At 36.0% G+C, this 25,355-nt stretch overlaps 1 protein-coding gene across 3 annotated transcripts in view; it reads left to right on the top strand.

Moving 5' to 3' along the window:
* The window catches only part of phtf (putative homeodomain transcription factor), a 76,238-nt gene that overhangs the window by 8,520 nt on the left and 42,363 nt on the right, over nt 1–25,355 (top strand). For all 3 annotated transcript variants that reach the window (XM_069832691.1, XM_069832708.1, XM_069832700.1), the window contains exons 3-9: nt 5,932–6,071; nt 7,488–7,708; nt 9,326–9,506; nt 11,815–11,914; nt 14,890–15,063; nt 16,588–17,149; nt 20,309–20,629. In XM_069832691.1, the coding sequence (XP_069688792.1) occupies nt 5,932–6,071; nt 7,488–7,708; nt 9,326–9,506; nt 11,815–11,914; nt 14,890–15,063; nt 16,588–17,149; nt 20,309–20,629 (1,699 nt within the window). The remainder of the gene's footprint in view (nt 1–5,931; nt 6,072–7,487; nt 7,709–9,325; nt 9,507–11,814; nt 11,915–14,889; nt 15,064–16,587; nt 17,150–20,308; nt 20,630–25,355) is intronic.

The raw sequence follows: 25,355 nt of genomic DNA, 5'->3' as shown, positions 1-25,355 counted from the left end.
TTCAGTTCAGTTGTAAACACATTTGTTGTGTGTGATGAAGTACTGGAAGAACATCTGAAAGGTTTAGAATGAAAATCGAGGGATTTGTTCTGGCCCCTATAATAATCCACTAATATGCTTTTCATACTTAAGGGACTTCGGAACTTCAAAAATGATGAAATTTTGAAATTTTATTTTATTGTCTCATTGTATTCTATAGAATCGGGCATTACAATGATATAATATGTCACTTATTGTTTTGAAAATTGGAAAGTCTTTTTTTTATTTATGTCGCACCTGTCATTGATGTTTCTTGTCAACTTTGAATGAAATTTCCCAAAAATTACATTTTGTTTAACATATGACCCATCATTTCAGCTTCTGCTTTAGACACAAAGCCCAAATTTTTACATGTTCTTCATAAGCATTTCCTACCTTTAACACAGAGAATGTACATTGGATATTGTAAAAAAAAAAAAAAAAAGTTATCTCTTTTTCTCTTACCAAAGTTCAGTTTCGTAATAATTTTTTTTAAATTTGTAAAGATTTTCTAATAACTAACAGTACTTTTGTCCAAATCATCAACAGGCTTCCTGTAATATGTAGTAAAAGTTTAATCTTTCTACATATGAAGGTTTCTGAGAAAATGGGTCATGAACTTGGTGAAATTTAACATTGTGGAGATAGGCGATTCCGAACCCCCATAAGTGTCGATTTTAATATTCAGGTAGATTACAACATACACAACGTTCGTCATTTAAAATCCAGCCATTTATTAGTATGGCATCCTTCAGAAGAGAAGTAAACCTGAGTGACAATTGTGTTGTAGGTATTTGGCACATAAAAGAATCTGTCCCTGATTGAGTAGTATCATCCTCGTGGTGTGGTGGCTAACATGCTTGCCATTAGAGCCGAGGTTTGTCAGTTAAAAATGATCGAAACTGTATTCAAAGGTCACCTACAATAAATTGGAATAATGCAGGAAACTTTGCACAAATATTTCTCATAGACCAAATGATTTTTTGATAGGAAAATTTACAAATGGTAAAAATTGAAATGTTTCACAAGAGCTCAGTAGTACATATCCTTAATTAATTGTTTCGAGTAGAGTTGCTGGAAAATTGATGTATTTGATGCTGGAAAAAAATAATTATCTACCAAAAATTCCATATTATTTTATGGAAGTTGTGTCATAGATGAACAACGTTTTTTACTTTTATTTTATTTATTTCCAACTTTTTATACGAATATCTTGTTGCTGAAAAATCACAAGTCACCATTTTATTAACAATAATGTCTTTAGAAATGTGACAGTGGGGAAAATAAACCTCTAGCTTCTTCTTTTGAGTTAAAAATAATTAAATATTTCCTACACAAGCTTTACAATTACATTTTCCCAGTCTGAATCTAAAATATCATTAATATGTCTGTCTTCTAATATAGTAATGCAAATAAATTGATTGTTAGTTACATAGCAGCTTTAACGGCATAAAACTAAGATATTTTTTCCTTATATTGTGCTTGATTGAGATGGCGCTCGTAGATCTCTGTCTCTTTTAGAAGTTCTTCATATTTTCCTCGAGTTAAATGCTGCATTGGTCTCTTATTTACATTCTCAAAACGTGTTGTTTAGTGTCCCATTGGCTGACTCTAATAGCACATTCTGGTGGAGAATCTGAAGCATTGAATAAGCCACTATAAATTAATGTATGTGCTTGCATCATTCTTTAATAATTCAACAGATAGCAAAGTTCACTCGTGCAGAACATTATGTTTCAAGGTCAAGTTCTACATCAATTCATATTTATATTTGCGTCAGTGTTGTTTGTTCATTGAATGATTCAGTCAATATTCCGAAGAACTCAAAGCATATATTTTTATTTAAATCTAATCATCTATGTATTTCAGAATCCCCAACAATGAAAAAATTGTTCTCAACATTTTGTGTGTCTCGTGTACGAATTTTCTAATGAACTATTGCACACATTTTGTTCATATTAGTATCTACAGTTAATTCAGCTGGGAATAATGAACATGAAATTTAACCATTTTTACTTGAAAGACTATCACAAAATGTTGTTTCATCGAAAACATCTTCTAAACTTCTTTTTTACATAATAATAAGTGGAAATGATATAGACAAGTCTCCAAAATATTGTTCTTGTCGGATATCATCTTGACAGATAACCATGGAAAATCATTATGATTTATTAAAATCTAAATAATACTATTATTTACATAATTGTATCTTAAGTAGAAAACCAAATGTCTATGCAAATTGTTTTACAAAATTAAACTAACCCTAGCCATTACGGAAATATAAAATCAGACTGCTTTGAAAAGATGATTTAATATCTGCAGAATTGCGCTTCTAATTGAAAATTTCTTCAGACAAACATTTTAGACTCCAATAATTGTTTTCGAAACTAATGTAACCCTAGCAATTATGGAAATAGAGCAAAGAAAAAAGGATTTCAGTAACACAAGAAGAAGAAGAAAAAACTTGGAATTCAAGATGTTTGGGAGAAATTGCATGTACCATTTGTTGTCTGAATATGTGGTACCTAGTTATAATTCCTTCTTTGTCAGAAATAATTTAAAAGCCACGGAAAACTGGTCGATTGGAAGAGGCACTCTTTGCAATAGAGCATTATTTACTTTTCACAACAGTCTGCTGTAAATATTATTGGATTCGAAAAGGATTGTTCATAAAGTATTTTCAATTGAACAGTTCTTAACAGTTGATTGGCAATTAACATACAGCAGAATCTCATTTTAAATGACTAATAAAATTTCTTTTCGCATTTCTATTAATTTTAAATACTTTTTTCGTAAATAACGAAATATTAGGAAAGAATACAATAGATTATAGGTAGGTAAATATACAGAGCATAGTTAATTAACAAAAGAAATTGCAGTATATAGAGATATATCCCTTGAAATTATTCAAATCTGCTTTACCCGAAAAACTAGATTTGCATAATATATAAGTTACTGTAGGCACATTAACAGAAAACCACAATTCCAAGTCACACAGAGATTGTGTGCACTCGATGTGGGTCTCTGACGTCTCGTCAGCCCACACGAGTTGTGTGAATATAAAGGGAAAAATTGAGACAGTGTCGGGTGGAGTTCCTGGGTAGTTCAGTTGGTAGAATGCTGATACTTTCAACCAGAGGTCCTGGGATCGATACTTGGCCCCAGAATAATTTTTCCCTTGAAATTATTCAAATCTGCTTTACAGGGAGCTTTACCTGAAAAATTAGATTTGCGTAAAAGGAAAACGTTTATATCATTCAAATCAATAACCTTTTGTTGATGCAGCAGTCGCATGTATAATAAAATATGAAGATGAAATTGATTTTGCTCACCCATCACTTCTTCAGCATCAATAATAAAGGAAGATTGTTAATTGTCTGATTCGGTGTCATATACTCCTATTTAACACAGAGTACAGTGAAATCTTGATACAACGAAACCACGTGGACCAGAAAAAAATATTTTGTGCAGGAATTTGTTATATTGAGAACTAGCCATACCCGTGCGCTCCGCTGCACCCGTTAGAAATAAATATAAAGTAATTACATAATTAAAATAGGACATTTGATCCAGGGAACATTCGTGTTTGATAGAAGGATAAATCGTTTAATATGTTACTTAATTTAAACTGTATTTAAAATATTAAAATGCGATCATTTTGATCCAGAGACCACTCATTTGGTGCAATGACAATTCCTTTAACATGTTTCTTAATTGTTATTACCAATTATTTTTGGAAAAGCGAAAATTAACAGAAAAATTTTGGCTACAGATTTATTATTATGTTTTTATTATATTATATTATGAAAAAGTGTGTTGATAACGGATGTACTCGAATTAGAAAGTTTTTAATTTGTTATGGGAGCTCTTGAATCTCAGGAGGAACAACTTTTATAACAGCGCAACATAATCTGCTTGGCTCATTACCCAATTTTTTTGCATTGCATTTATTGCATATGTATTTTATGTATTTTAACACGATTCAATTGAGCATAGTTAAAATTTGAATTATAAAATAATGGATTGCTAAGCTAATGTACTATTACTGCATACTAAATCAATACACTCTCGTTGTTCGTTAATTCTCTGAGATAAAAATGAATATGTTCATAAACATTATTATAAGAAATACAGGAAATGAATATACAGAATAACCTATCAAGTTTTCTGTGCATAAGAAGCTATTTTAATCTTACCTGTCCTCAATTCACTCACAAGTTACTGTAATAACATTATAGCATTATGTCCATCCAGAGAAACTACACTTTCCAATGATTAAATAATAATTAATTATACAAATCGGTTAATTTAGCTTCCGATATTACTTCATACAAACACAGAAACATTGTCTATAGGCTATGTTTCATAGCTTTCGATTGTTGTGTCCAAGGCCTCTTATAGACGAAGTCATTTGTTTTTTATTTCAATACACCGCCTTAGATGGTAGTTATTTTAATTTTAAAACTCATTTATCTCATTAAATATCAGTCCTATCAAAATTTTTCAGAGAATAAAACTTATCGGAAATCATTTTTAAAGAAACTTTTGTTATGTAACATATTTCACAAAAATCAATAATAAGCGAGATATTTCGATTTATTTAATTCAGGCCACCTTATAACCCCCCCTTTTAAATAACGTATTTTGAATGCTATATAGCCTATAATCTAAGTTACAACGAACTTAATCTATATTCCAATTTTCATCGAAATCGGTTCAGCCATTATCGCGTGAAAAGGTAACAAACATACAGACAGACAGACAGACATACAAACAAAAATGTCAAAAAAGCAATTTTCGGTTTCAGGGTAGTTAATTATATATGTTAGGACCAATTATTTTTGGAAAATCGAAAATTACCAGAAAAATTTCGGCTACAGATTTATTATTAGTATAGATTTACAAAGAAAAAAAGGCATGCTATTTGGGAAGTATATTGTATAAGGAACCGCTCCTATAATTGATTAATTATTTATTTCCGAAATGGATTCGGAACACCTCAAAATCTATGCTTCATTGGCTGACCATGACAATATCTTTGAAAAATATTGGAGTGCAAGAGGTCAAATGACTTTATTGTCAAACGCCTGGCATTAGAAAACAACAACAACATTAATTATTTAAGAATTTATAGTATTTAATAAATTGTGATAAACACTTGGATTTGTTAGCATAAAACACAAAATATTATAGAGAAAAATAATGCAGTAAATTGCATTTTACAATATTTTAACATTATATTATTGTTGTATCGGTAACTGTTGTATGGAGATTTCACTGTACATACATAGTTTAAGTAGAAACCTAAAAACGATAAATTTTCATTTTCTAACTGCACATTGAGCAAAATAAGATAGAAGGAACCATTTAAAAGAAAGAAAATATTCCTGTATGTCAATTCATAATGACACCTGCATATCACTAATGCTGAATCACTGCTTCATTTAAAAGTCTTTATTGAATCATTTTGTATTATCGAATCTATGTAGATAATAATGATACGATATTACGATAATTTAGAAGTAATACTGTGTGCGGCAAGAGATGCTGAAGTATTTGTTTAAAACCTGATCCACAGCCACTTTACCCATTATTCAATTTATTTATGATCTTCATAAATCAAATCCAGCCCTTCGTGAAAAGTACTAGCTAGCGGAACTCTGGTGCTCAAAGTCATTTAACAGAAGCAAGTAACTCAGAAGTACCATAGCATGTAGTCCTGTAGTATTTTCCCTCAAGACATTTGATAATGTGTGTTATTGGTATTGGGATCTTATCATGTTTATCTTATCTGTCTGCAGAATGCGTCATCCTGCAGGCCGAGTCATTCATAATCAGACGGTGGTGATCAGTAGACATCCAAACACAGACTTAGTGAGAAAGAGAATGTAATTTCACTATGATTCATTGCAGGTATCAAAAGAAAATTGGAACATATGACAAGCAGCAGTGGGAACGAACAGTTGAACAGCGCATCCTTCATGGTCTCACCCATGTCCCCAAGAAGACAGCCAAGCTTAAGACAGAGCTCATTGATGTGGATCTGGTTCGAGGTATCACCTTGTATTTGTGTTATTTGGATTTATGTGTGTAGTTGTTATTTCTCCTCTGTCTCTTCTTCCTCGTCTTTTTGTTTCTTCTCTCTCTAACTGTGACTTAGTCCTCTTTAGAGGTTCATATTTTGTTTCTGTAGCAAGCTGTGTTTTTAATGTCAGTGGCAGTAGCTGAACGAGGGTGTCTGGGGTGGTGCCTTTCAAATGGAAATAATTCCTTTTGTTCTGTAAGTTCTATTTTATTACTTGCGTTGTATTATTCATAACATTTCATTGTATTACATTTCGGTGTCTGGTTAGATGTGTTAGACCACTGATATCCAGTTCAAACACCACCACAAACTACAGACCAATTATTTAGTCCTGACAGCTCGACGATGCGAAAGAGGGGAAGTAATAGGAGTAGTGGGGAGAGCTCAGGAGTAGAGATAAGGGCGAGTGGTCAGTAAAGAAATGCAGTACAGCTTAACTGTACTGGAAACATACAGCTCTACCTCACACATGACATCCGATCGCTCTGAAAGCAAGCAACAGACTAACCCAAACACCCCTTGGCGTAACTAAATGGACTCGCCTGACCCAGGTGCATATTTCCAGCGACTGTCAGGACTAAATAATCTTACTGTACTCGGATCGTGCCCCAGAACTTCACAAATCACTGCAAAGTGTGTATATAATATGATGGATGACATTTTGAGCAACTGCTCTGAAATTCAGGTAAAACTATCTCCATTTACTTAGTTACGAAAGATTACTTGTAAGACTGTAGTTCCGATAAATGACAAGAATGTTATCTACGAGCACTGGCAATCTGCTTGCAAGACTAGTACCGAGAGATGGCAGGAGTGCTGGTCCCTTAGATTTGACTTGTCTTGTGTCTTCTGCACAGATCAATTAGTCAATAATGAGAAGCAATGTTCATGCTTTCTGCGTCCAGGAATTTTAAAGTACTGGTAACAGTACAATCAATGAACATGTTTTTGAGAGACTATTTTTTGAGAAGGGATCTAAAAGAATATAGTACTTCAAATATGTCTCAAACTATGACTTTTAAATATTGTGTAGCCTATATGTGTTTGTTACAAAGTGAGGAGAATATATTGACAGCAATGATAATATGATGGTTGAGAACCAGACTGTTCTAAGTCCAATTTTTTATAAGAAAGAAATTTGTGTTTCATTGTGTTCTTGTACACAAAATTGTATATATTTCTCTCCATAAGGTTGCTATGAAGCTATTCCAAATTGTTTCATGAAGCTTTGAATATCAGGAACTTAAAATAGCTCTCCTGAAAAAGAAAATAGTAAAATGGACTTGGAACAGTCTGGTTCTGGGCCATCGAATAGTAAAAAATCCTCATTTGTGTGACATATTCTCTTTTTACTTCTTGGGACATTACTTTCTTGCTTGTGAAGGTTCCTCCTTCCCGAAGGCCAAACCGAAACATGGGCTGCTGACAGTAACTCGACTTGCAACACTGAGACTTTTCCTGCTGCCTGCATACAGTCGTTGGTGGATACAGCAGACGTCACCAAGAGTCTTCGCCCTGCTGCTGCTCCTTTACATACTGCAGCTATTCAACATGGTGCTGTATTATTACTACTGCACCAGCCACTCTGAGGAAGACTCAGCTGAGGTAAGCAAGAACACAGACCAGAAATTTTTTGCATTTTGAGTTCACTTTTAGATACAACTTCTCATATACACCTTACATCGTCATCATGTCTCTCTCTATTTACATGTAACAACTCTGTCCATCCGTGCGGATTTTTGCAAAACTTAAAATATTTACAATTCTAATTTAATAATAATTGAAAATGTAAAATTCCTGTTACTATCATTTCAAAATGGTAAAGACGTGAATTATCTTCAAGATAAAAAGACACGCGAAACCTAGAACATTTCATAAGTTTATTTTATAAAATTAAAATTGCTTCATGTATACAGTATATATATCCTGTTTTAAACATAATTTGTTAATGATCCATAGTCAAAGCAATTGACAAGTTTCATCCAAAGTACGAAAGGCAATACTTTAACTTAATTAAACATGATACTGTAATCAAATCTCACATATAAGGTCAATTAAACAGTGTTCATGGGTTAGATGAGAAACATACTATATATATAACACAGTTGTATGAACACTTTTTAAAAATAAAATAAATTATTAAAATTTATAAAATTCAGACGTGTTTCGAACATTGCCTCTTCATCTTCAGTGACTCTACCACGACTGCAAGGGGAAAATAAATATAATGAGATTCATGAGTAGTTGCATTTAAAAATGTACGGAGAATATACGATGTCTGAATAATAGTATTTAATTCTTATAAAGGCTGGGAAAGTTAAGAAATTTATGACAAAAGTGTCTTCTATACAAAAGTATAATAAAATTAAAATATGGATAAAACTGACAATTTAAAATAATTAGCATCATATGAAGTAAGTACAATCTTATAATAAAAATAAATCATCATCATATCCCTCACGTATTAGACCCTACAGGATCTGTTACGGTCTCATGCCAGCGCTTGCGTGGTCTTCCCAATTTCCTCTCTCCTCTTGGTACATAAGTAAGAATCTGTTTAGGCCATCTTGTGCGATCCATCCTTTCGACATGTTTTTTCCACTGAAGTCGATATTGTTGAACAAAATTAACTATAGGATCCATGTTTAGTTCCTGCAATATGTCCACATTTTTACGGTGTTCCAGCAAAGAGCATCCCGCTGTTCGTTGCATGAACCTCATTTCAGCTGTCGTCAGCCTTTGCTCATCAGCTTTTCTGATTGTCCATGCCTCGCTACCGTAAGTGAGGACCGGTCGAGCTAGTGTTTTATATACCTTTAGCCTTGTATGTTTCTGAACATGGGATGATTTGAAGATGGTATTAATTAATAAACATAAATAATAAATAAAAATAAATGTCATATTTAAAAAGTACAAAAAGAGAGTAAGTAAAAAGAAGAATGGACAGAATTATGATTTGGATGCAAGACTCACTGGCTGGTTCAGGTGGTCGACCACAAAGTAGCGTGGCTTAAAGTCTCCTTGCAGTCGTGGTAGTCACTGAAGATGAAGAGGCAATGTTCAAAACATGTCTGAATTTTATCAATTTTAATAATTTATTTTATTTTTAAAAAGTGTTCATACAACTGTGTTATATATATTGTATGTTTCTCATGATACTGTAACATTGGGCAAGGAAATGGCGTGTGATTTTATACTCTGTGAATATCAATTATGTTGCAGCAACATGTATCAGCTTCTGAAGTGCTGGTGCCTGGAGCCATGATGATGGTCCTAACCATGATCCACTCACAGATTGTGTCAACTCACACTGGTCCCTCGAGAGAGCCCACCAGTGGAAAGTCTCGACGTGTCAAGCGCACCAAACGACGCCTCCTTTTCTCATCTCGTTCACGCACAGTGTGTAAGTGATGGGTGGTATTCAAGCAATTTTCTCCCTCCTTCTCAACACTGTGTTGCCTCCTCGTTTTACTTCTATTCTATTTCCTTTTCTTGTTCTTTTCGAGGGAAAGTAGCTGTGTTCTGTGTTATCTCTGAGTAACTTGGTATTCTTCACTGTTCTTATTATACCATTGTTGTATTATCTGCACAGCATCTAGTTTCTTATTGGTCTGTGTCAGATCTAATTTTTTAACAGAATAGTTCCTGAATACACGCTTTCTTGCATTCTGGCACTTTTTTTTGACACATTTGCAAATGAAAGTTGAAAAAAGTCTATTAGTCTGCAAGTATAATAGTTTATTATGTTTTAAAGCTGCGTGTTATTCCATACCTTCACAACATCATCATCATCATCATCATCATTATATCCCTCACGTATTAGACCCTACAGGATCTGTTACGGTCTCATGCCAGCGTTTTCGTGGTCTTCCCAATTTCCTCTTTCGTCTTGTTACATAAGTAAGAATCTGTTTAGGCTATTTAGTGCGATCCATCCTTTCGACATGTTTTTTCCACTGAAGTCGATATTGTTGAACAAAATTAACTATAGGATCCATTTTGAGTTCCTGCAATATGTTCACATTTTTACGGTGTTCCAGCAAAGAGCATCCCGCTGTTCGTCTCATGAACCTCATGAACCTTCACAACATGCATTTTAATAATATATCAGTGACATTGATATTTTAAATATTTGTAACAGTGTTACACTTCGGTTATATGTTACAGAACATCTTTTTGGTCTGATAACAACAATGCAATTACCTGCTGTGACTGTTGTCTATTCATCTGTCAGAATCAAACAACCTTTTGATATTACTGCATACGTGTTGCTAAGGTAACAATCAATTGTTACAAAAGATTGGAAGTCTTCTTCGTCTTCCTCTTTTTCTGCCATTTCAAGAATGGGTATTAACATTCCCGTTCGGAGACTAATAGAATTGCTCTATCTCTATCTGATTCTATATCACATCTTTCTTGAGATCTAACCGGTGTTTCAGACCACCCGTATCAGCCTTTTTTCTCGGAAACTATGTCATACTGGTTGTTCATAAAAAATTTTTGTAACCGAAACCTATGTAAAGAATCGATTGGTGGTAGTACCATTTCCTGTAACAGAGCGGAAATAGGGGTACCTGTGGTCAACTTCGAAATTTCAAATGAGAACATGGGTCTTTGAGAGTACCATTGGAAACTACTTTTAAAAAGAAACAACTTTTACTGAAACTTTTTTTTTCTAACTTTTATTGTTTACTCACAAAGCAACAAAAATGGTATCTTCTGAGACATACTGTATGTTGTTTATGTACGTACACTATTCATAGGAAGTGTTCAAAATGTACGTTACCCTGTGCTAAACAATGTTCTGATCACCTCCTAACATCCGTACAGCTGAGAGACCCACAGACTTCTCTAATTCTTTGTTTCATGCCTTCTCTAGTTGCTCGTATTTTGGTATAAAGATGTTTTTTTCCTAATGTCACTAGGTTGTCTTTTGACATTTCTGGTCTTCTCTCCTGGCATAGGTGTAACCCACTTCTGAGGTTGGACCGCAAGTTTACCAATGATATGATAGGATGATCATGATTATGTGGCACCAGAAGAGATTAATTTCCTTTAAGGAAAAAAATTTCTGTGCTCTAACCAGGAATCTAACCTGGGACCTCATGAACCGTAGCCAGAAGCTCTGACCATTAGACCATGAGGCTGACCGGTATAGAGATATTTGAAAGTAATGCCGTACAGTAAATGAACTTCTTCCATTATTTATGACCTAAGTTAAACACTTTAACTGAAAAATGAACCAGTAATATGCTTCCAGTAACAGTTATGAGATCAGTCATAATATTATGACATGTTTATCCAGTTAGAGTAATTTTGGTGGGGAAGGTTCTCAGTCATCATTCATTCTGACAGAAAAAAAAGAGCGTTACATAAAGTAATTGAGGGGCATTTTCACAAAACTCGTTACAAAATCTTCTTTTTTTCAAGACAACTCTTTTCTAAAATACACAACTGTAGATACCGAGTTTTGAAAAATCTCTTTTATTTCAAGATCAATTTACTGATATACTTACCAATTTATCTTAATTCCGATAGCACCATTGGATTCTCCTGACCCAAAAACATAACGATATGCTAAAACCTCAAAATCGAAAAAAATGTAGATAACGATTTTGTGAAAACGCCCCTCAATTACAGTTGCAGGCTGTGAGTTCAGATTGTAGTTGGGATCTGCATTGCTCTTATTTTGACTGACTTTATTATTTCAGGTTCTGACTCGAAATCATCTCCAGACACGGGCTCTGAAAAGGCTGGCTCTGTTGCAGACCATGGAGGCAGCAAATATATTAAGAGGGTGCAGCTACGAAGGTATATTAAAGTGAAGAGCAGAGATAAACAAATGAACAGACAGAGAAAAACGTCAATACTATATAAAAACGACATTAATAATAATAATAATTAAAAAAAAAACTGGACAAATACTTCTTTGTCGTATAACCAATGGGAATAGACATAATATGGGACTGTCCCTGTCAAAACGGGACGTATGGTCACTTTAAATAGTATTGAAAGGGCATGGAAACAAGATACAAACCGTAAAATGGGTGTACTTTGCATCACTTTTTTAGATGGTAAATAGAAAATTGTTAAAAAGAAGATAGAAGATACCACTTTTCGTATTACAAAGAAACATCTTAGAGTGACCTTTAGTTTAATAGGAATGCATATATATATATATATATATATATATATATATATATATATATATATATGCTTTCAATTTTGCATTAGATAATATAGTCTAAATTTAACAGAAGAAATACTGAAATCAGAAATAAATATTGAAATAATGAAACAGTTGTCTTTAGAGACAATTAATATTAGGTACCCTCCACAAAACTGGCTTCATTTATACACTGACGGATCCTTGATCTCCAGAGAACAAGGTGCTGGTGCAGGTGTTACGTGCTGTCTCTTCTCATTTTATAGATCTCTTGGATATGGAACAACAAGTTAAGAATGCAGTTATATTGTCAGGCTCAAAAACAGCTATTCTATCAATAGTCTCTAAACACACGCCTTCATCTCAAACAGCAGAAATAACTAAAATGCTCTCTCAATTAATATCACTCAATAAAAGAATTGTATTCCAATGGATACCATCTCATTGTGGAATCCTGGGAAACGAGAATGCGGATGCTTTAGCAAAGAAGGGCAGCACTGCTCGTTACAGACCTGTTACTAAATCTACATATTACTCTGTGAAAAGATTTGTTAAATCTACATACTTAGACTTCAACAAACAAAATTTGATAACACAATCTCAAGAGAAAAAATGGAACTCTCTGCATCATAATCCATAGTTAATTCCCGATTTACCACGAAAATCGTCTGTAGCTGCATTTAGATTGTCAACAGGCCATGATTGTTTGGCCAAACATCTGCATAGAATTGGAATATCAGTCCCCTAACTGGCCATTGTGCAACTCAAACCAAGAAATGGATTCGGAACACCTCAAAATCTGTGCTTCAGTGGCTGACCATGATAATATCTTTGAAAAGTATTGGAGTGCAAGAGGTCAAATGACTTTATTGTCAAACGCCTGGCATTAGAAAACAACAACAATTTTGCATTAGATTTCTATGTAAATTGCATAGTCATTTAAATAGTGACGCAAAGTAACCCTTGTGGACTGGTAACTTTGCATCCCTGCTTATATTTCTGTATTTTTCAATTAATAAAATTACTGTTTGTAATGTTACATTATCGAATTTTTTTTTTTTTAATTCCAATGCCACCAGGTTGTCTTTCGACATTTCTGGTCTTCTCTCCTGGCTGTGGCTTAGTTGTAACCCACTTTACATTATCGAATGTAAACTATGTGATTGGGATATAAGGAACTCTACATTCTGAGTATTATTAGCATATACCTACAGTAGCGTGCAAATTAATCCGAACAACGTAATTACTTATGCAAAAACACTGAAACGGGATAAAAAAAGGATCTAAGACATACCTCAGTAATCTATGTGGCTTCCCTTGTTCCTAATAACAGCTCTGAGACGATATGGCATGGATTCCACTAATTTCCCACAAATATTCTTCATTTCTTCATCGTGAAACCATACACCAATGAGGGCAGAAATCATCTTCTCCTTTGTAGAACAATCCATTTTTTGCATTCTTCTTTTGCAAATTGACCACAAGTTCTCAATGGGGTTGATGTCGGGTGAGTTGCCTGGCCAGGGGAGTACCTGAATATTCTTCTTGTTGAAGAATTCTGTAGTTTTTCGAGACGTATGGCATGGTGCCAGGTCTTGTTGGAACACACCTCTGCCATCCGGAAATGATTTTTGCAGCTGGGGTACGATTCTGGTTCCAATAAGTGAATATATATGTCAGAATTCATCATTCCCTTGATAGGTATTAATGCTCCAGGCCCTTCATGTGTAAACCAACCCCAAAACATTACTTTAGGGGGGTATTTGGTTGCTTGTTGGAGATGAGCTGCTGTTACTTTTTCGGATCCTTTCCGTATACGTAAGAAACACGGTGGCCGTGGACCTCGAAATGAGACTCATTGGAAAAAAGTACATTCTTCCAGTCATTCACTGTCCAGTGTTGATGTAATTTTGCTCACATTAAGCGTTTTTTTGCACATAACAGGGGTTAGCAGTTGCTTCTTAATAGGCTTACGAGCCCTTCGTCCAGCTTCCAAAAGCCTACGCCACACTATTGTGACGTGAATATTCGCCCCAATGGTAGCCATTAACTCGCGGGTTAAGTCGACAGCAGTTAGTCTAGGATTTAATTTACTTTTCCTGACAATTAAACGATCATCTGCAGGTGAAGTCTTCCTTTTCCGGCCACAGTTTCCTTTTTTCTGGGGTGTGATGGATCCAGTCTCCCTGTATCGTTTTTTGATCGAATTAACAGTAGCCAAACCGATGTGACATTCTGCAGCAATTTTCCTCTGTGTCATAGAAGAATGCTCTGCTATGGGTAATGTTATAATTTTAGACCGTTTTCGTGGAGTTGTATCCATTTGTGAAGACGACAGAATGTACACAGGATTGCAGTATTAAGTCTTCAACACAACTGAAATGCTTATAAATACAAAACGACAGGCAAAATGTCACATATTATAAAAAAAATAATGACAGACCTTCAACAATGGAATTACACGTACTACAGATGTCAATTAAAGCGGTATGAGCAGGTGTGAGGCCAACAATGACAGAAAATGTAAAAATATGTTGTGTTCGGATTAATTTGCACGCTACTGTATGTGTTTGGGATTACTAAGTAAAAAAGTTACACCCAGGTTGTTGATTTGTTTCAGATCCTCTGCAGACATCAGTCGGAGGAGAGGTGTTGCATGGGATACATCTGGGAAGACAAAATCTGAAAGCCACATTGGTCAAGATCTCGAAAGTAATAAGGATGTGGCTCCAGCAGAGCAGGGACAGGCAGGCTCTGCAAATACAAATAGAACATGTTCTAGGCAGCGGGTCAGGTGCGTACATTATCAAGACAGTTTACTTAAAATTGGTTCTTTCCATTGTTATCTTCCTGGTATAGGCCTTTTATTGGCCTACTCCATATTCAGTATTCCAAAAACTGATCTTTCTGACCTGCTTTTCGGTCTTTAATTGTAAATTTCATACATTTTGTTGAAGCTCATTCCTGTTGCGTTTTCTAATCAGTTGTTTCGATAAGTATTTTTGTTATGTTTTCAGTATAAGTTGTATTTTTTGTTAAGGTTATAATGTGAATGTACTTTTTAGTTTCCTGATGATTGAAGCAGTAAATGAGCTATTCCATCTCAAATCGACCAAAATATAGAGAAAATTGACCTTACAATTTCTAAATACAATGAAACTTTTTTTTGTACGTAGAGAACTGTAATACAATGCTTTGTGCAAAGTTTGAGGCATCAGAACTTCATAGTGTTTAAATTAAAAATATTTAAATTTATCATATTTTCATAAAATTTGCAACTTTAAACTGTTGTAGCCCCGAAACCCTTTCACCCAATGATCAAAATCATGGTTTATGTTGATGCTGAGAAATTAAAGTTTATATTGACATATAAACAGGTTTTCTTACTTTTTATGGAAATGGAGAAATTTAGATTTTTCCTCATTAAGATGGCTTTGTCACCGAAAAAATATTTAAAAAATATATAGTTAGATTCCGCATTGAAAGTACAAATAAACACATATTTTTTACTGATGGTATGTTGAGAAGAAAGTATTGAAAATATCAAATAAAGAAAATAAATAGTACGCACGTGAACTAACCTGCTGACTGTGAAACGGGAACTAGCCGAGACAAGCAAGGCCAGGAGACAAACACGTGATGTGTCGTCTAGTTGCGCATAGCTGAGCTAGCTTTATCACAAGTTTTCATAAACACAGGAGTAAAATGACGCCCAACACTCGCTTATCTTCCGCTCTCAGCTAGTGCGCGCGGTACTGCGCCGTTCAAGTCCAGGTGTGTGAAAATAATCTATTTAATACTCTCGAAACTTATTGCCATACCACTAAGGAAACAATGCCGAATCCCTCTTAATAATACAAAGTTTTTTCTCAATATTTTTTTATATTTTTTACAAATTGGCAAAAAGCCTAAAAGTAAGTAAAGTCAGATTATCTGTCTCTCTGTGTACAATAAAAATAAGGATTACTTCTTAACATAACCTACCAATGTCAGCTTCAAAATGAGCTCCCGTTCAATGTTCTACAGTAAATGGTTCCAGAGTTCTGAGCGCTGAAAGAGGCTTGCTTTTATAAAATACGCTAAATTTGTCGCTCAACAATACGAAAACCGTTTGACTTTCGATAGTATATTTTTGAAAATGCACTCTCCTCAGCACCTTGGATAAATAGGGAAAAAATTGGAGTATAAAAAAATGCGAGGTTTTTTACTGATCGATTTCATATGGAATAGCCCAAATAGTTTTGACACATTAAATACATCTGTTCTGAATACATCATTAAAAATCCAAAATCTTAGTCATAACAATTTATGTGAATAGATTGCAGGTTGCGCCATTGGAAGGAGAGGTCCGAGAGCAGCGTGAGGCCACACCTCTTGATGATGATGGGTTCGAGAGTCTCAATGGCAATGGCTCAAGTGAGAATGGTGAGGAAGCAGGAGAAGATACTGAAGAAGTCAGTGGGTCCCACAGCACTGAACAGGGACAGAATAGATCTTCATTAAACTGGAAGTCATCACCAGCAGATGATGGCAGCAGCTTCAAAGGACCTGGCAGTCCAGCTCGAACTGAAACCAGTCGATCAGCTTTAAACTATAATGCTCAAATATCTGAAGATGCTGATACCCAGCATAAAGACATTCTGAGGTTACCAGGCGAAAACGAGTCTGAAAGTGCTGGGGCAGGTCCTTCAGAGGAGGCAGAGTGTGATACAAAAAGACTTTGCAGTGTTGGTGACTCGTCAGCAGAGGAGCCAGCTACGCCACTCAGAAACTACTGGATGCAGGATATAATGACCTGCAGGAACCCCAGCCCTGACACCAACCATGCTGACTCAGACACAGACTTGTCAGATACTGATGTGCGGAGAAAGTCACCACAGGTAATCAGTAGCATTGACTTCCCTCTCGATCTGCCTCTGTCCTTAAAAGTATTGAGGTTTCAGTTCCAGACTACGACAATAGATTTTTAGAAAAAAAAAAATTCTGGTCGCTTGAAGTCCATATTGACCACAGACAACCACACCACAAGCTTAGTACCAAAATGTGCTTTGCTGTTGGCAGTTAAGTAAAGGCCCATTCACAATGAAAATTAAACATAACTGTAACATAAACACAGAAGTTTTCGCCCAGGCTACCAAATAGGATCATTCACAATGATTCATGTAAGCATTGATATAAACATAACTGTAAGACGTTAACATGAAAGTTTGCAAACTCCAAACTTCATGCTTATGCTTACGTGATTTGCAAACAGAACACAATCATGGTGCGCTGACGCATGCGACAGAATATGAGGAAATGGCGTCGTTGTTATGTTTCCATGGTTACCAAGTATGTTTGCGGTTATGTTTATGTTCCCATCGTGAATGATGGTATGACTTTTTTTTGATTTTACCGTAACGTTTATATTCTTAAAGGCCCATTCACAATGAAAATTAAACATAACCGTAACATAAACACAGAAGTTTGCGCCCAGGCTACCAAATGGGATCATTCACAATGATTCATGTAAGCATTGATATAAACATTACTGTAAGACGTTAACATGAAAGTTTGCAAACTCCAAACTTCATGCTTATGCTTACGTGATTTGCAAACAGAACACAATCATGGTGCGCTGACGCATACGACAGAATATGAGGAAATGGCGTCGTTGTTATGTTTCCATGGTTACCAAGTATGTTTGCGGTTATGTTTATATTCCCATTGTGAATGACGGTATGACTTCTTGATTTTACCGTAACGTTTATATTCTTAAAGGCCCATTCACAATGAAAATTAAACATAACCGTAACATAAACACAGAAGTTTGCGCCCAGGTTACCAAATGGGATCATTCACAATGATTCACATAAGCATTGACATAAACATTACCGTAAGACGTTAACATGAAAGTTTGCAAACTCCAAACTTTCATGCTTATGCTTACATGATTTGCAAACAGAACACAATCGTGGAGCGCTGATGTATACGACAGAATATGAGGAAATGGCGTTGTTGTTATGTTTCCATGGTTACCAAGTATGTTGGCGGTTATGTTTATGTTCCCATCGTGAATGATGGTATGACTTCTTGATTTTACCGTAATGTTCATATTTTTAAGTTAACGCTTACGTTATGTTTAATTTTCATTGTGAATGAGCCTTAAGTTAACGCTTACGTTATGTTTAATTTTCATTGTGAATGAGCCTTAAGTGTCTGTCGTTTCCAAGGATATGGTGTCGGCATCGAGTGGTTGGTATGTCGCATTGTGTGAGTTGCACTCAACCACCGACAGCAACAATTCTGTGGGTGATACCGACCACTCATTGCGACAGACGTCGACACTGACTTCAGTTAGTGGTTCATGTGAATTACCGGTACTATAATCTGTTTCCATACTAATTCCTGACCGCCCACAATTGAACCACCGTTTTGTGTTTGTGGTGTGGTTGTGCTGTGGTTCGTGTGAGTTAAGCCTTAAATACTAGCACACAGCAGACCCAGCAAGAAGCAATGAGGCACGTGAATCATTACGCACCGCCCAGTTGTCCCTTTTCTGTCTTTCTATAAACAGTGATTTGAGTTTGATACAGTAGACATAGGACTTTAATATTTATTTAACATCTTGATTACACAACTTTTAACACTGTATCACTTCGGAATATGTGTTAAACTACAACATCGCATACACAACAAATAACACTCTACAAAAACATCTCAACACACAAACAACACAAACAAACAAATACAACCACACAGGCGTATACAAACTCAAATGTAACACCTGCAACAACTTCTACATAGGACAGACAGGCATATCATTTCAAATACGTTACAAAGAACACATCACAGCCATAACAAAATTACAAAACACCTCCACATATGCAGAACACATCACAAATGCCAACCACACCTACAAAGACATCAACACAGACATGGAAATTCTGCACATCCAACCAAAAAGCCAGAAACTCAACACACTAGAATAATATGAAATATACAGACACACGAAAACACACCCCAACGATTTCTCAACACACAACTCAATTTCAAAACACATACACTCTTTGACTCTACACTACAAATGCACCCACACAGGAAACAAGAGGCGCCAAGACCAACAACGACCAGTTCTGAAGATGACCGAAAATAGGTCGAAACATGTTAACAAGGTACGTTAAAATTTAGCACAAGAAAGTTCTTATCATACATATTCCGATTTATTTATAGTACATTATGCAACGAGCCTATAATGATAGTAATTAAGAAGCTCGTATGAAAATTATGAAACTCGCTTCTTAATTACCATTATAGGCGAGTTTCATACGACTTTTATGCTCGACCATATTTCTAACTTGAAATTATTCAGATGTATACATTTTATTTGTATCTGCCAAGATCGGAAGTTACCTTTTTCTAGGTCGTGAATTGTGAGATGTGCGCAGACGCGAAAGTATTTATTTTTTCCGAGGAACAATAATGTCATTGACCTTGATGTAAGCCCGTTAAACTTGGTATAACCTTGATTATTGAATTCGACATTGAAAACCGAGATGACAAATTGAATTTATTTGAATATTATTTATAATTAACGCTAATTATTATAGTAACAGAACATAACCTTCTGCGACAGTATTGGATTTCCAGCCTCCGTGACTTTTCGCTAATTCTCTTTCGATTGCATATCCGAGAATAATCGATACTTGCGGTTTTATAACGGTACAAAGCTGACTTGTCATTGGCTGAACACCTGTAAGCTGAGTTGTCATTGGCTGAAAACACCTGTACTTTAATGAGTAGGTGTACTTTAATGACATGCATTAAAGGACTGCTATCAGGTGTATAATTACTACATTTCGGCATGGTCGAGCATAAACATTTATACAACTGATTGTTTAGGATGTGATTATAGTAGTTAAAGAAAAATTCATCTGTTTGCACCCTACCCTTATTTTTTAAGATTATTGTGGAAACTAGATGCCGCCAAGCTGTCCATTTTCATTTACACGCTCATATAATATGACGAATACGTTACTTATCTGATTCTCACTTTGCAGAGGGAGCGACTGCTTATACGTCGCAGTGGGTCCCAGACACTACAGCTATCATGTGGGCAGCAGCAGAGAGCACAGCTGGCAGAAAGTAGCTACAACAGCAGCTGCGAGAGTGAGGAGGGGGGCACACTGTCATCTCCAGGCACAGGTCCACTTCTCACAGAAGGCACTACTTCTGCTGGTGAATGGATTGGTGTTACAACAAACAGCGAAGAATGCAGCTACAGTTCGGAGTTGGAAGAGTCAGACAGTCAGCACGAGTGCAGCAATGTTCGGGACAGTGTTGAGCTGAATGATCACCCATTCGCTTGGGAGTTCGAACTGGTTGGTACATCTGCATCTTCCTTGCATGTGGTATCATTTCTAAATTATCCGACACCAGTGTTAGTGCTAGGGATTTCTATGGTTACTTGCTCTATTGACTTGTTTGCTTTTAGCTCTTTCCTTGAAAAGATCGTATGTTTCAGTGTCCCATTCTGTGCTATTGCAATGGTGGTGATAAGAATGGTTATGAGTTACTTAGATGTGATGAGATGATAGCAAAGAAATGGAAATTCTCTGGCAAAATACCTTTTCTAATATTATCTTTGTCCATCATATATTTCATTTATAATTGAAGACCCTTTGGAATAAGGTGTAACCAACAAAACTATAATTCATGTTTTAAGAGAAAGGAAAAATATTTCAGGGTATATTTCAATAGGCCTATATTTATTATCCTGAAAAGGTTAGCTGGTGCTAAATGGGGCTGCTCAAGGAGAGTCCTTAATACAACATACAAAATGTATATTAAACCAAACCTCTTGCACTGTTCTGAAGCATTAATAACAGCAGCAAATGCTAACATCAATAAACTTGAACAACTACAAAATCAGACTCTTCGTCTAATCACTGGAGCAGTTAAATCCACACCTGTTGATGCCATGCTTACCTTAACATGGATCCCACCAATAACAACAAAAATAGAAGAACAAGCACTGCTCCAACATGAGAAAATGTTACGACTGCCAAACTCTAAATGGACAGAAAAGAACCTCCCTTCCTCAATCCTTAAAACTCATAGTAGTTTCCTAGAAAAGGTAACACAGATTAAATCCAAATTGAACATTCCTAACACCAGAGAAAACTTACTCATAAGAGAAAATCCATTGGAATTATTGCCACCTACCTTCAGTTTGGAATTAACAGAGGAAATAAGTAAATCAGACACACCAAAAGAAATACAAAAACTTCTAGCACTGGAAACGATCAATACTAGATACCCTACAGAAGAATGGCTACACATATATACCGATGGATCCACCACAGAAAACCTTACTGGAGCTGGGGTTACATGTACACATTTTTCCTTTTATCATTCTGTTGGCAGAGACACAACAAATTATGATGGTGAAATAGAGACTATACACATTGCTCTCCGACAATTATTAAATCTTCCCTTAAATAAATATAACAAGACAGTAATTCTTTCAGATTCTAAAGCTGCAATTCAGGGAATATGTTCCAATGCTACAAAGAAGTCAACAAAAATAAGAGAATGCTACAAAATGTTAACACAACTCCAAAAAGTTAATAAGATTGTCCATCTCCAATGGATTCCAGCACACTGTGAAGTCATGGGGAATGAAACCGCAGACACACTTGCAAAGAAAGGCACAACAATAAAACAAAGCCAAAATTTAATTTCTCATATTCCTCAATAAAACGCTTGATCACTACAAAATTTTCTCATTCATACCTACAAGAAATAGAATCAACTGCTAAAGACAAAAAATGGATTACACTACTTTCCAACCCAGATATAATCCCCCAGAGACCAAGGAAAACAGCAGTTGCAGCCTTCAGACTATTGACAAATCATGACTGTCTAGCAAGTCATCTCTACAGAATAGGTATCTCAGCTTCATCAATATGTGTCCTGTGTAATGATCCAGCAGAAATGAATGAAGATCACTTGAAGACCTGTGAAGCATTAAGATCAGAAGACACTACAGTTCAAAAGTATTGGAAAGCACGACTGCTAATGGCTTCATTGCCAGATGCAAGGCGCTAGACAACAACAACATATTTATTATCCTTCACGACAGCCCTGAGGCTTTTCAACATAAAGATTGCGCCCATTGCCACATACGGAATACAGCTTATATGGAACCACCTCACTTACTCAAATCTCAAACAGCTGGAGAGAGTCAAAACAGCCTACCTGAAAAGAATTCTCTGCATCTCAAAATACACGCAAAGCAGAATAGCATATATTTTAGCAGACACAACCTACTTCATTAGAGGACCTGATGGCAACTCACAGCCTGGTACCAACACCACAAAGCATCAGATTCCTGAAAGACAGGTGACAAAAAGCAAAAAACATTAACCATAAACTCCTCAGCACTCCAGTGATGACAAACAGCGAATGGAAGAAAGCCAACTACCACCTGCGCCATCTATACACAAGAGTAGCAGCCCATGGACTACATCACCGAATGTGCCTAACCAAGGGATACCACAGCCCCACCGACGGATGTCAGTGTACCTTATGTGGAGGACCATGCGATACGTATCACATCATCGAATACAAAGAAAGAACATTGACACTATCCCACTATACAAACGATGCTAACTTTACTTAATTGTACTTATGTACACAGTGTGTTTAATAAATATATTATTATTATTAAAAAAATATATGTTTATTATCACAATCATTTGACTACAAGTTTATTCAGCCATTGATCGCAATGATTTATTGTTATAAATAGAGTGGTAGAGTGTAAGAGAAGGCCCTATGGCCTTAACTATGCCAGTATAAATTAATAATAAATAAATTAATAATAATATTATTATTATTATTAAATAAATGCTTTAATTATAATTTTCCCACCTACATCATACATTTCAAGGATCTGATGTTACATCCTTTTTCTAGGGAGGTTTTCAATTGCTGGGATGTGAATCTAAATCTCTGGTGTGTTTAACTAATGGTGACCCTATGTTACTATTAGCATGTCTTCAGTTGAGTTTCTGTTTTAATTTGCTCGAATGTGTGTCATTGTGTGGTTATGTACAGATAAAAATATGACTGTTGCACAAAACAAGAGAAGATCGTAGTTTTAATGAAAGGAGAACATTATGTATGGAGTGTTTCTTATATTAGTGTTGGGTTTTACCCTTAGTCCATATTTAGATCTCGATCTAACTGTATGGCAGTTTGCAGGACTATGATAATGTGGGATGCTCTTAAAACAATATAAGACATCACATTGATAAAAATATGTATGGCCTATATGGAATTCGAAGCCACAGCCATGGCTTCCACTCAACATCAGAGCTGCATGCTTTACATAGCTAATGTGAACACCATGGCTTGCCGAAAGAAAATGTTGTTTTCTAATGCCAGGCATTTGACAATAAAGTCATTTGACCTCTTACACTCCAATATTTGTCAAAGATATTGTCATGGTCAGCCACTAAAGCACGGATTTTGAGGTGTTCCGAATCCATTTCTTGATTTGAATTTCACAATGGGCAGTTAGGGGACTGATATATTCCAATTTGAGGGTGGAATCGTTGTTGGGGTCCCACGTTGGACGCCATTTGAGGGTGAGTGGTTATTGTGACCACACGTTGGGCGCCATTTGAGGGTGGGTGCGTCTCGATGTTGCGTGAGATTCACTCAGGGTAGCCGAGGTACGGTTGTGGTGCAGGTTGATGTCGGGAATAATACCAAGCCGGCTACTTAAATAAAAGGCAGCGTAAACTTCAAAACTATAAGTTTATTGTCGTATCCACTTGGTAAACCCTAGAATATGTATTTCCGGCTGACATATAATTCAATCGTTGGTCGCACTTCTGTATCGACTCTATGGCGGCTCTGAATAAGCTCTATCCGATACTACAAATTCAATACTCTGTCGAGTACACTATGACACGAAGCGAAATAGTAGTCCTGTCGACACCAAACGAAGTAGTTATTCTGCCCTGTATGTAGGGCCGCCGACACGATGTAAAGTTGTTTTGATGATCTCCGCTCCGAGGCGGAATAGTAGTCGTTATCTCCGCTCCCCGTCACCCTTATTTATAAAAACCTATCCTACGCTAAAACTAACTATCCTATTGGTTAAAAACTACGTCACTAACTGGCCTAAAATCTATTCCCTATTGGTCCAAAGTGACCTCATAAGCTGGACCAAGATCTCTTCTTATTGGGCGCGAAATATGTCATCTCTAAATTTAAACTTTGGATTTCCCATAACATCTAATTAGTTTGTATATCTCACAAGAATACCCGTTCTTTGGAAAACCCAAGCTTGGCAGTATCTTTCCCACGGGTCCAGTCTGACTTTAGGGTTTTATGCTTCATCGAGTCTCTATAGGAAACCCCGCTCAAGGTGGCCCTAAATCTGTCCGATGCTGACAAGTGACGAAACACCTGTGTGAGGAAGCTAATTCTAACGAAGTCGCCAGAACATCCCCGCGAATACCTGTAATAGAAATATGGAGATATCACTTCGCTAATAAATCGGTCTCTCCCTCTCCTAATTACTGCTTCAAATGCCCATCTACATAACCATTGGAAATTCCCGAAAGAGTTTCCAATGTTATGAGATGTCCCCGCTTTCTGCCTATAACTAGCCTCATAGTTCCCCTGCGCTATCAGCCGGTAACACATTATTTACAATACAATCTGATTATAATATCCCTACAAGCAATTACAATAAATATTACATATATCTTCACAAGCCTTTCTATGTACACAACTCTCACACAATAAGCACAACAATGTACAATTTATATTCACATTTACATATGTACAATACCATTCATTCACATATTTACATTTATTTATTAATTGATCAATTACACACTCTGCGTGCTTGGTTGTACCAGCCGCCCTGTACAGGTTCACCTAGCTGTACGCGTGAGACTAACCATCCTACTCTTTCTCATTCCTGCCTCCTAGCCTCTCCTGTTTGAAAGGCCGCAAGAGTTGCTTGTGGTACCTACCAACAGGTTTACTTTTTCCTCTTTCTACCAATTCGAAAGTATGGTCTCC

The sequence above is a fragment of the Periplaneta americana genome, chromosome 1 (assembly GCF_040183065.1).
Source record: "Periplaneta americana isolate PAMFEO1 chromosome 1, P.americana_PAMFEO1_priV1, whole genome shotgun sequence".
NCBI lineage: Eukaryota > Metazoa > Arthropoda > Insecta > Blattodea > Blattidae > Periplaneta > Periplaneta americana.
The sequence above is the reverse complement of the archived record's forward strand: the minus strand, read 5'-3'. Positions and strand labels throughout refer to the sequence as shown.